This window comes from Psammomys obesus, unplaced genomic scaffold (genome assembly GCF_907164565.1).
Source record: "Psammomys obesus unplaced genomic scaffold, mPsaObe1.curated_primary_1811, whole genome shotgun sequence".
NCBI lineage: Eukaryota > Metazoa > Chordata > Mammalia > Rodentia > Muridae > Psammomys > Psammomys obesus.
The window spans coordinates 2,951,064-2,963,904 of record NW_026596057.1 but is presented as its reverse complement, the minus strand read 5'-3'; the positions used below and the strand labels follow the sequence as shown (position 1 = coordinate 2,963,904).

General features: G+C 47.3%; 1 protein-coding gene across 1 annotated transcript in view; it reads left to right on the top strand.

The window, feature by feature from the left end:
- Lmx1a (LIM homeobox transcription factor 1 alpha) overlaps nucleotides 1–11,094 on the top strand; it is a 145,503-nt gene extending 134,409 nt beyond the window's left edge. The window contains exons 6-9 of the mRNA XM_055624523.1: nucleotides 1,975–2,052; nucleotides 3,559–3,628; nucleotides 7,233–7,403; nucleotides 9,064–11,094. Of these exons, the coding sequence (XP_055480498.1) occupies nucleotides 1,975–2,052; nucleotides 3,559–3,628; nucleotides 7,233–7,403; nucleotides 9,064–9,224 (480 nt within the window). The 3' untranslated portion in view covers nucleotides 9,225–11,094. The remainder of the gene's footprint in view (nucleotides 1–1,974; nucleotides 2,053–3,558; nucleotides 3,629–7,232; nucleotides 7,404–9,063) is intronic.
- The last annotated feature ends 1,747 nt before the right edge of the window (nucleotides 11,095–12,841 follow it).

The following is a 12,841-nucleotide window of genomic DNA, read 5'->3' as shown; positions in this document are numbered from 1 at the left end:
GGGTGGGGTGGGGTGGAGTGAATCTGAACAGTAGGGAATGTGGCTCAGAGTCTGTGACAGTTGTGCGCTCTGCAGGAATTTCCAAGGACAGCTAAACACTGGCCTGAGAAGTAACAGAAATTTCCCTGAACTTTCTGTGTGCGTGCCAACTCCAAGGACCCTGACTGACAAACGCCTCTCATTTCATGAAGAGCAACAAGGAACAATAAATAGTAACTAAACTGTCGTGATAATAAGTACTAGTTGTGGTATAAACAAGATACCGTAACAAAGATTATAAAAAGACAGTAGCTTGCAGTATGTGCTTCCTGAGGTCGAGTCTTGGCTTATTCTCCTTGGCATGGTGGCTTGGTGACTCCCTGGGTAGTAGCCCCTTCCTTCCAATGATGTTTTCAACTGAGTGGATGTGCTCTGGATTTCCACTCACCTATTGATGGGGATTTGGGTTGCATTTTGTTGCGGCTGTTATGAATAGGGTCCTTGTGAACATTTATATAAAATCACTCATTGACTTAATGAAATAGTATTTTGCTTTTATGTCACACTTCAGAGGAGAGCAAAATAAGCCTGGGAGGGCAATCCTGTTATCCATCACTTGGGTCCCAACAGTTGCTCCAGCTGTCTTCATTTTCCCAGCCACCATGGTCGGGACAGCAAATGGAGAGGATGAGCACCTGCCATTTTGGGGACATTCCTGGGGCTTGTGTCCACCTGTTTGTGCCTCTCCTGTCCACAGAGTAGGGAAAGGCGAACTGGGTATTTGTTGAGCAATAATATACTCTGTCACAACTTTGATCTTGGAAAAGATTTACCCATGAACTCTTTCCTTTCCCTGTCTTTGTCACTCCCTACGCTCTGTGGGAGGTACAGGTAGGACATGAAATACCTGAAACAGGCTTACACGTGGACCACTTACAGGGACGAAGACATGGGTCTCCACAAGTGTCACATCAGAGAGGAAGCTCTGACATCACTACAGAGAGGAGACCAGGAGCTCTGGGAAAGGGGAAAGCCGTTTTATATGGGCATCTGTGAGGCTTTGGGGATCAAGTGGCTGCTGGTCCGAGCCTCAGAGGCATGGATAGGGTTTCAACAGGTGCAAGGGCCTGGATGCCCACTCCTCATGGAGGCTTAGTAGTTGCACATGGCTCAGGAACCTACCCTACTCATCTCACTTTTAAGCTTCAGGCCAACTGCACGGTCAAGGTGAAGGGTGGCCGGTAGCCCCCATTTAGTGGACTCCAGCACCTATTCAGGCTCTTTCAGGCCTTCTCTGGACTCTGTCAAGAAGGGGCAGTGTCTCCACCATCACACCAGCCCCTCGCCATGTGCCTGGATGGCCTGGATAACCAAACAGATCTCTCTGTTATCTGGACTCCCCCAACTGTCCCTATCTCCACATGACCCCAGTGCATTTATCAGTGTCAGGGTTGTTCACCTGGCTCTGCCTGGTTCCAGATGGGTCCCGGGTTTTATATCCCCTCTGGGAAGGGCTCACTGAGAAAAACAGCGAGCACAAATATTCACAAAACACACCAAGTTACTTGGAAAGAGGCAAAGGTAAAATTTTAAGTCAATGACAAGACAGCAGGACAAGAGAGAACCGTTAGTTCTTTAGTTCTCAAGGAGAACTTTAGTTCTCCTTGAGTAGGTAAAGTATATGAAGACCTACAGCTGAAGAGCAGCCAACTCCAATAGACCACATAAGGCTGTAATGTCAGAGTCCAAGAAGCTCAAAGTACTTCCTGGGGAAATAAATGAGCTTCTCTTCCTTCCTCTGCCTTGTGAAAGATGCCTTCTCTACCAGAAAGGAAGCGTAAGCTTGTGTTTGGGTACATCTGAACATTAATCATGAACTCATTTCTACTTATGAATGTGACCTCTGCCCCCACCAGGCACCACCCAGGAAACGGTTTGCCTCCTACTCTGAGGAGCCAGTGTGTATTTTATACTCATGTGTTCTATTTCTTCAAGGTGAGGGAGACCCTGGCTGCGGAGACAGGGCTGAGTGTCCGTGTGGTTCAGGTGTGGTTCCAGAACCAGAGAGCCAAGGTAATCTGCTTCTTACCTTTATCTGTCGTTCCCTGACTGGTTTCTTCCAACAGCAGCAGTTGGGCACTGAACTTCCCATCAGCCTTTCTAAGCTAACTTAGTGGGTGGAGTAGCTCTCTTGATTCAAAATGTCTGCCATCAGCAATCATTTCAGCCATAGCAGCCCCACAGAAGGGGAAAAGGAAGCCTTCATGTTAGCGAAACGGCTTTTGTCATGGCAGATGGGATGAATGTCTTCACTTCCAGCCAGCAGTGTCCGGGGTCACAAACAAATCCAGGATTACTTATTTTCTTTCTGACGCTAAAAATATACGTGCCCTGGCTGATTTCTCATAATGTTGGTTTTATTTATTTTTCTTTCTTTCATGTGTGTTCATGTGCAGGTGTGTGCGTGCAGGTGTGTCCGTATGCATGAAGGCCAGAGGTTTTCAGGAGAGTAATTCACCTTGGCTTTGTTCTTTTTAATAGAATCTCTCCCTGGGTCCTAGAGTCCCTCAATTAATCTAATCTCGGGGCCACGTAGTCCCAGGGACCCTCTTTGTCTCCATTCTCCACTTGGGCTCACAAAGTGCATGTGGATACTCCTGACTTTTTGTCTGAGTTTTTAAAAAGTGGAACTCAGGTCTGTATGCTTGCACAGCAGCCATTTGCAGGCTGAACTGTCTCCCCAGTCTTTAGAAGGTGATAAATTACCCTCTTTAGTGAGTCACAATTCTGCAACAGAATTCCTCAGAACAGGGCTGTTGGTATGTTGCTGTTCCACCAACAGAAGACTTGGTGGCGCAGGGACTGTGAGAGAGCAGATGGCTGTGCACTCACAATGCAGGAGCACTCAGAAAGCTCTGGGGAATTTTACGGCAGAGGAATTCGTTTTCAAATCTAGTACAGCAGGCGCACGCGTACACACGCTCACACACAAGGCAAATATTAAGATCTCACTGAGTGCTAATGTTTCCCGGAGCACGAGCTGAGAAACACTGTATAAAAAAAAAAAACCAAAAAACAAAAAAACAAACAAACAAAAAACCACCCGGTGAAACCTGTCGCTTTGGTGGGCAAGCTTGTGACCTAGAGCTCACAGGAAGTGCCGCAAACACAGGCCCAGCAGATGGGAAGGAGGTAAAAGAGTGTCTGGGTTCCTCCCAAGTCCCTCTCATTGGGCAGCCCATGCTCCACACTCTGTGAGACCATGAAACACACATCCGCACTCTCACCGCCCCACATGAAGCTGTTCCAGGGAAAGCAGCATGTGGCCCTTGCTGGGAAGAGGTCCGTTTCCGAGAAGGCAAGCTGCACTTTGCTTCTCTGCCAGCCCCATGCCTGCAGCTGCAAAGCAGGAGAGTCCTTGCCACCGTGTGTCTGAGTCCTGATGGTGTGCCTGACATGTGCTTCCTGGACAGAGGACAAGCTGGTGGGGGGGTGGGGACACACCCTGTCTGCTCTCCCTTACCGTGTGGACCCACCCCAGGCCTCTGACTCCTAATGCTGTGGTCCTCTCCTCACCAGATGAAGAAGCTGGCCCGACGGCAGCAGCAACAGCAGCAGGATCAGCAGAACACCCAGAGGCTGAGTTCTGGTAAGCTTGTGGCCTTTCCAGCCAGTCCTCGCTGTAGTCCAAGTCCCTCCCACCCAAGGCCTTCAACCGACGCTCTTTGCGTGACATAGCCCCAGTCAGTTTGAGAGATGATAGACTTATGGGAATACTGTGCTGTTGGCACCTTGTTGAGAGTGTTGAGGGCACTTGAGCTGCACATCTGGGGCCGCTGGTTGACAGTGGAAAGCCTCCTGTCTGGACCCTGCAGCGCTAAGACTGCGCACAGAGTCAAAGGCACGTCCAGTTGCTCTTCGTAATTACCCAGTCCTCATCCGAAACAAATCCATTTACTGAAAGATGCTACTGACTCAGCCCTTGTGGTAACTTCCCATCACCATGGTAAAAGTCTTAAGATAATCAACTTAAAAGGAATAAACGCCTATTTGGGCTCATGATTCAAAAGGATCTCGGTCCATAACTGCTTTGAATGTTGTTTTAGGGCTTAGGGTGAAACAGCATTTAGGGAGAGGTGTGTGCTGGAGTGTTCAGCTCATGGTGGTCACGAAGCTGAAAGTGAAAACAGCCTTAGAAGTGGAGCTATAGGTGTTCTTTTAAGAGCCCCGTGCTAAAACAGCCACTTACTCCCAGCATCTTGAGTGGTCGTGAGTCTCTTTCATTCACTGCAGAGAGAAGCTTCTCTGATTATCGCTGAGAGTATCCTTTGCCTGTGGGCACAAACAAACCCTTGGCACACAGTTTAATGCCATATCACAATAGCTATTGAACAGTAATGAGTTCTCCAGTAGGGCCTATGACCTCCTCAGCCAGGAATTTTTGTCACTTCAAACAAACAAACAAACAAACAAACAAACAAACAAACCCTGTATTTTATGAAGAGTCTCACATAGTTTTAAATAGAAGTCTCTAAATATCCTATTCACAGTTTACCATGGAAATGTACCCTTTATCCATTTTTTAAATTTTTCTATTTTTTTCTTCACAATTTATTCATTATATATCCCATTGAAGCCCCCTCCCTCAATTCCCCCCAGTCCCACCCTCCCTTTCTTTTTCCCCTCATCCCCTTCCCCTAGTCCACTGAAAGGGGAGTTCTCCACTATGCCATCTGTCCATAGCTTATTAAGTCTCATCAGGACTGCTTGGATCCTCTTCCTCCATGGCCTGGCAAGGCCGCATCATCAGGGGCAAATGATCAGAGAATAGGTCAACTGAGTTCATGATAGAGGCAGCCCCTGCTCCCCTTACTTAGAGATTCACATGGAGACTGAGCTGCCAATAGATCCTCTCCATGCATGGTCCTCCGTTGGTGCATCAGTCTCTGCAGGACCCCTGGGCTCACATCTTTTAGTTTTGTTGGTCTCCGTGTGGGGCTCCTGTCCTCCATGTCCCTCTATTCCCACCCCTTTCTTCCTCCATAAGACTCCCTGTGCTCTGCCCAAAGTTTGACCCTGAGTCTCAGCATCTGCTTCAATACCCTGTTGGGTGAATCCTTTCAGAGGACCCTCTATAGTAGACTCCCATCCTGTTCCCTCTCTTCCACTGCTTCTGGTGTCTATTCTCTTTGCCATTCTGAATGGGATTTAAGCATCCTCCTTAGGGTCCTCCTTGGTGTTTAGCTTCTTTAGGTAGATGGCTATCCTATCTTATACGGCTAATATCAGCTTATAAATGAGTATGTGCCATGCTTGTCTTTCTGTTTCTTTAATAGGTTTACGTATCAAGTATGCATTCCTCCAGTGAGGCGAGCCCTCATTTCCAGTGTGAGAGCAGTTGGTTTCCCCTAATAGTCAGGCATTTGTTGCCAGTGGGCACAGCTTGCTTGACAGGCTGGCATCATAGTTTATAGGATTCGCAACTGGCTAGGACCACTGATGAATTTTCTTCCCCAGTAGAAGACTGCATGGCCCCTTTCAGTACTCCAAAAGCCACCCAGCAGAGAGAGAACATCCAGCTCGTTTCCAGCTTGGTTTCTCTATATCCTGTTGTCAAGGTATATAGGTATATAATGTCGTCTGCAGTAGAATCCTGTCATGTGGTTTTGAGGACAACCAAGAGGAATAGCAAAAGCCTATCCTGTTTGGGGAGGCCCTAGGGCCTCCCTGCCCAACGGCTCTTAAGACTGTAACCCACACCTGGCAGCCAGATTTGTTTACTAAACAAACAACGGCTCTAGGAGTGGTAGCACCTAGCCATGCATGATATATCAGTAGATTTATACATAGTTTCCTCATAAATAGTTCATTTTGATTAACCCTCTGGGCTCCCCCCCCTTTTTCCCCCATCCCTGCTTAAGCCTATCCACCACAGTACTCCCTCTTTCTACTTTCCTATCACCTTCTCTCCTTATTTGCCCTCCCCCATGAAGTCAGCTCCCCTCCCCCCATGGCACCTTTCTAGTGTATTTTGGCTTGTATAGATGTTCCAAGTTAGACACACAGCTCTAAATATTCAAAGTCTGAATCATACATGAGAGAGATCGTGTGATACTCTACTTTCTGGGCCTGGTTTACCTCAATCAATATAATCTTTTCTGTTTCCATCCATTTACTGGCAAATCTCATCAATCCTTTTTACCAGTATTTATACAAGATAAATATTACTACCCAGGAATACAGAGCCAGCAGTTGCTGGGGAGGGGTGAGCATCAAGCTGAATAGGATTCTTGAATTCTGTTCACAGATCTACCCCCACTACAAAACTTTTTGATCCAGGACCAGCCCACTTGTCTGTGTAATTGTGCCATAGGGTGTATGCATCCATACATACACCCTATTATGAGGGTAATCATGCATGCTATCCTCATCACGTGGTTTCTCTGCAGCCTTCAGAGAGGGTCACAGATGTGAAGGTGGCTTGGTAAGAGGCATGACAGTTGATTCCATGTAAAGTGACAAACTGAGGAGAAAATTGTGTCAGAGCATTGTGAAAACACACGGACAGCACTTAAGACTTTGCTTAAAGACTTCCCAGGACGGCTGCTAGAGTAGACATGAGAAATCAGGGGCTGGAAGAAGTATCATCGCTAGTTCATAGACCCATGCTCACACTGAGGATGGGGAGACAGGAGTGATTCCCTCTTTTCATAAACTTCTGCACACAAGTGCAGCGGGCTGCAATTGCACAGCATGCCCACGTTCATGAAATCTTTGTATCAACCCTTTGAGGTCAGCTGGTTCAGCGTCATGAGGCCCGCTTGACCGCTGCGCTTGTGATGGGTTTCAGGAAAGATCCATCCCCTCAAGGGGCTGCCAAACCTCTATGATATCCTAAAGTTCAGCTTCCAAGCCCACACCTCTATCCTCCACTGACATGGCCTTTGGTAGGCGCAGGTTAGGAAACATGACGCCGCCCCATCCTAGTTAGTAAATGAGGAAGCTAGAGACCCTGACAGTAAAATTTATGTAGCCACAGTCACACAGTTTGCTCAGTCACAAGCCTCGGAGGTGGCCTTCCATGATTCTCACAAGCTGATGTCTACACCCTTTGGTAGCCATCTTCAGCACGGGAGAGAAGAGAGTGAAAGTGTGACTTCCAAAGCTGGGCTGTAAGGGATGAAATGGTTTTGGGGGGGGAGGAGTGCTGGGGTGCAAGCTGAAAATGACCAGTCTTCATTTTTCTTTCCCAGCTCAGACAAACGGTAGCGGGAGTGCCGGGATGGAAGGGATCATGAACCCCTACACAGCATTGCCTACCCCACAGCAGCTGCTGGCCATTGAGCAGAGCGTCTACAACTCTGACCCCTTCCGACAGGGCCTCACCCCACCCCAGATGCCCGGAGATCACATGCACCCCTATGGTAAGAGGGACCCAGTCCTCGAGGGTCTCTCTCAGTTTGCTCATGTGGGTTTCTCGATTTCCTTAATATATGTACAGTTTCCAGAGACTGTATTGCTGAATTACCAAATAAGAATATATGTACCACAAAACATTGCTGACACTGTCTGACTGATGGGGACAGAGGATTCCTGTGCACAGCCCTTGATATCACCATGTATCACCATTTTTTGAGGCTCCTTTGGTGAGCCTTTTCTTGTCCACCCTGCCACTTAAGCCAGTGCTCAGAGACGTGGCCTGGAGGCTCTAGTGGGACAGAGTGAATGAGGGGAGGGTTCCAAGGCTGTTGCATCTTCACACTAGGAAAGGCAGTGTGTGATTTACAGTAAATGTGATGTAATATGTGGTCTCATGTGTTATAAGTTGCCCTGATGATTATACAATAAAGTTGGTTCAGCAGTCCTGAATAACTGAGTAGCAGAGACATAAGGTGTACCCTCTTGGCCAACTTCTTTCCTTGAGTTAGTATTTTGTGGTTGTTGTTGCTGCTGTGGTTAGGAATGTTACTGAATGGGTAAAATGCCTCCAATACATACATGAAGACAAGAGTTCAGATTTTCAGCATCCATGTTAAAAATCAGACATGGTTACAAATATCTGTAGCCCCAGTGCTTGAGGGGTAGAGGCAGGTGGACCCCTGGAGCTTGCTGGACAGTCAGTCTCAACAAGTTTGTGACCTCCAAAAATAAGGTGGAGAGCCGCAGAGGAAGACGTCCACGTTAGCTTCTGTTCTCTACTCACACACACATAATGTGTGGCCAACATACATTGACATGCAAGCACATACATCACACACACACACATACATTCTAGGTCTGTGTGTGCGCGTCCCGGTGATGTCCATCTTTTTTCCTCTTTAGAAGACACGTGTCACATTCAAACAACATGAGATTTTGTCTTTTTTGTTCATTTTGCAAATCCCAACATCTATGATTTTTAGCAGGATGAGCAATTAAAGCTCAGTGATAAGTTTAAGGCGCTCGTTTCTGCCTCTCCAGTTGAATTGATGTGCAGGTGCACCCTGTCACACCTCCCAGCCCGCAGGTTTCAGAGGGCAGTGGCATCTCAGCGGGGGTACAGTGCGGCCTCCTGGCCCCTCGTCACCAGGGTGCAGTTGAGACCAGGCGCCTCATCTTCCTTTGCTGTGGGGCACCAATATGGGGGCCCAGGGAAACCTTGGTACACCCCTGCTGCTTGAAATGCCCACTCTTAACAGCAAGGTCAGAATTTCATTTGAAGAATCCATGTTTATTTCTTACCATCTGTCCGCGAAGAGCCCTTTGTGAGGCCGAGGACCTGCAGGATCGCTGTCTGTGTCCCTCCAGCCTTCGGTCCTGAGTCCTGCCTACCCCATGTTCACTGTGGATACCCTCACGGTGCATAGCTTAGTTCATGTGGCTTAATATTTGGCCAACTTTGGACAGGAGCGCTCTGTAAGACTCCTAGCCGTCTATCCCTTAGACTTTTGCGTGTACTTGTCCCTATCACACACCTCAGCACTTAGTAAGTCCTCATCCCCAGAGTGTGTTCAGGCAACACCTAATGAGTTCAGCCGAATTTTCTGGCACACAAGGGTGGTACTTCTTCCGGACCCTCATGCTCCTGTTCTGTCTTCATTTCAGGTGCAGAGCCTCTCTTTCATGACCTGGATAGTGACGACACTTCTCTCAGTAACCTGGGTGACTGCTTCCTAGCAACCTCAGAGGCTGGCCCCCTGCAGTCCAGAGTGGGAAACCCCATTGACCATCTGTACTCCATGCAGAATTCCTATTTCACCTCTTGAGCCCTCTCCTAGAATTTCGTGGCTGGGCTCCCATATGGAACAACCGTGCTGTTTGAGGGGCGTGAGGGACTCTAGGGTGGGGAGGCCAGAGAAGTGGGCTGGGGGGTAGGCTTGCTGGGGATGCTGTTGTATAATGAGTTGATGTAGCTCAGCATTTCCAAAGACTGAATACATTATGGATTGCATAGTTTAATGTTTCTAATGAGAATCTTAGTGTTAGGTATGAAGAAGATGTGTTTATCATTAAGGACAGGGACTTTTAATATAGACATTCTCAAGCGAACTAGATGCCTAGGGACTCCTAACAGCTTCCCACTGTGGGGAAGTACTTGTCAAGAGGTGCTGTATGTCTATTCACCTACACACCAATAGGCAGACAGATAGATGTGTGCGTGTGTGTGTGTGAGTGTGTAACCCTTTCCACTTTATCATCAAAGTTTATCCCTAATTATAACAGACACCAACTGTACAGCGAAAGTAACTTTATTTTCAGTGTGAACTATATTTAAGGAAATTCTTGATGCACTTAAGTTATGAAATGAAATAATTTACTTTTATAAGCTTTATTTTTAGTTTGGAAAGACTCATCGGCAGGGCAGAGAGGGCTGCTCCAGCTGGCCCCATGGCTTTGAGTGCTTGAGTTTGTTCTGTTTTCAGAGTATCATTGAGGTCTAGGAAGCAGCTCTCCACTGGCTGGCAGCATTCTAGGGTGGACTCAAGCTCGTTCTGGTGTTGAGTCACTGAGCCTGGGTGGGACAGAGCAAGCCCTGAACGGGATTTTGGGCTCGCTGGCATGGGATTGCTGGGAAGCATCAGTGAGGTTGTTTCTACCCCTGGATTCAGCCTCAATAAGTGGATGAAGTTGATAGCGATGTCTACCTCCCTCTCTCTGAGTGTGGATGAGGTTGAAGCCACACCTACCTCCCTGGGGACATTGGGGCTCCACACCAGGACATGATCAAGGCTGAGACTAGAATCTGATGTGAATTAAAATGTAATAGGATCATGCGCCTGATGATAGAAGAGACCTGGGACCACAGAGCAGAAAGTTCCTGTACCCCAAGTCTTAGCCCTCTGCACAGCCCACATGAGAGAGACACAGCTCCGAGGGCTGGAGACAATGCTCCATCTGGGAAGGTAGAAGAGGCATGGTAGGATGGAATTCTCGAGCAAGTGTTGACTTGCACATCTGCTTTTTAAATTTAATTTACGTTAGTTTTGTTTTTACTATGCACCCAGAAAGCCTGAATTACTTGTGATCTCTGTTTGTCTCTTTCTTGAGGGCCCATAGTCTAGAAGGCCTGTTTATAAGCAACCTCACAGAGCTCATAGAGGCGGAGAGGACCAGGCAGGTACCCAGGGCTCTTCCTTTCAACTCAGTTTGCTGACCCTGAGCACAGGAAGACCCAGCAGCCTTTGTACACAGGGATGGTTCCATGCCCTGATCTCCAGTTTGGTGCTAGGATGGGATCTTCTGTGTTAGGATCCTTCCGGGGGAAGCAGAGTGATTCAGGGGAAGAAGGACTCCACTGAGAGGAGCTGTGACAGGCGTGGCCTCATGCCTGTGGACATCACCAGAGCCTTGACCACACCCACGTATCCACTTCACCCTCTGCAAGGCCAGAGGAAGCATGTCCCTTAGTGGTAGAGTCTGTGTGTGTGTGATTTTTTTTTGTGTGTGTTCTTCTTTATAATTTATACAAACCACCAGGACCCCCAAACCAGACTGTTGAGTGAGAATGAGGCAGGTGCAGGTGGCCCTGAAGGTGTCTGCGTTGCTGGTTGTTTGGATGTAGCAAATATTATGTGAATGAAAGCAAACAGAGATCCTTAATTCTACTCTACAATGACATACCGAGATGAAATTAAAAACCTCTTACAAACGAGCTGTCGTTTATTCCAGGGACTATGGTGGGCAGGGGACCAGGGGCACATGGGAGTTTCTTCCATGGAGGTATGGGTTTCTTTTGCAAAGCCATGGGGGTGTGTGCTTGGGGTGAAACTTGGACTACAGTCAAGCCTAAAGGGAAGGGATTCTGCAGCCTCTTGCTAAGATGGGCAAGGTCCTAAAGTTTCACCCTATTCCCCGCTGCAGGAGCAGGTTCTAGAATCATCGTCACCATACAGGTCGGTTGTGGTAGAGACTGCAGCAGATACTGTGTGCCATTAAGCTTTGGATCAGCATAGAGGTACCTGCCTACAGGAATGGGAGAGCAGAGCAGCAGCCAGTGTGGTCCCATGATAGAGTCTCCCAGAGTTCTCAGCAACTTTGCATTTAGAATTTTCACGAACATGGAAGAGTCTGCGTTAAAGATGCCTCCCTCTAGTGCACCGAGAAGGCTTTCCTCGAAGCTCCCAGGCTTTCCCTGGGGACTGGCTGTCCCTGATCTTTGTTCTTCTCCCCTTCTAACTGAGTGGACCTGTTCAGATCCATATTCCAACTCATTGGGTGCTGTGTGTCCTTTGAACAAGGTACTTCACTCTGCTGAGTCTTTTCCTCATAGAGTGGCAGAGATGATACTTGTCACTATCTTCAGGGTGAAGAGGGAGATGAGTATGGTATACAAAGTACACTTTGCCTGGCAATGGTGACAAGCTAACCTGTGGGCTGACCGGTCTCAGGACTGGATCAACAGTGAGTGGCTTATGGAAGTCTCAGGCCATCTATGAAAAAAAAATGGAGAAGACACTGACTTGTCTGAGCTGAAGGGGATATTCTATGCCATTCACCATTTGATAATTTGTTACATCTCAATGGAAGTATCATGTAATTACATGTAGGGAGTGGCTCATGTTGAGTGTAAGGAATGTAGAAAATATTCCAGTTTTAACAACCCCCCACAATACACAGAAGGAGTCCTCAGAGCATAGGAGGGTTCACTGCCATCTGCAGGGACTGCATGAGGATGGTGAGAGATGAAAAGCTGGGATCAGAGTGGAGACCAACAAGCCTGCCTAGGAGAAATGACTTGATTTAATGCTGATCAAGGTGGAAAGGAAGTGGAATTATCCTGTCGGCTCATTCAAACCTTAAAAAAAAAATAAATAAAGTTCAACTGAGCTACATGTAAAATCAGTCTCTCTTTCTCTTTCAGTACAAAGCAAGCAAAAAACTAACATTTAACTTCAATAAAATAGTACTACCAAGAGTCACAATGAAATCAAAGCCAAATGGACACATTGTTTCCCCAACTCTTGATTACAATAGTACAACCTTAGTCCAAAAACAGGAAGGGGAGAATCATTGTGTTTAGGGCTCAAGAGGCCTTCAGGTTTGTATGGTTAAAAATACACTTCTCAAGAGAATACAGGCAGTCCTCCTGAGACCTGATAGGCTAGGGTCAGACAGTAGGGGATGAAGGCCTCCCCTATCAGTAGATTAGGGGAGGGACATACGGGGGGGGGGGGGGGTAGGAGTAGGAGGATATGGGGGAAAGGGCTACAGCTGAGATACAAAGTGATTAAGTTGTAATAAATAATAATGATAGAGAAAAAATTAAAAAGGAAACATTTAGTTAAAAAAAATACACACTCTGAACAGGCCGAGAAGTTTGTGCTGCCATTTACTTGACTCCAAGTGAGGCTCTCAACTTTCATCTCTTCAGTAAAATGTGGCC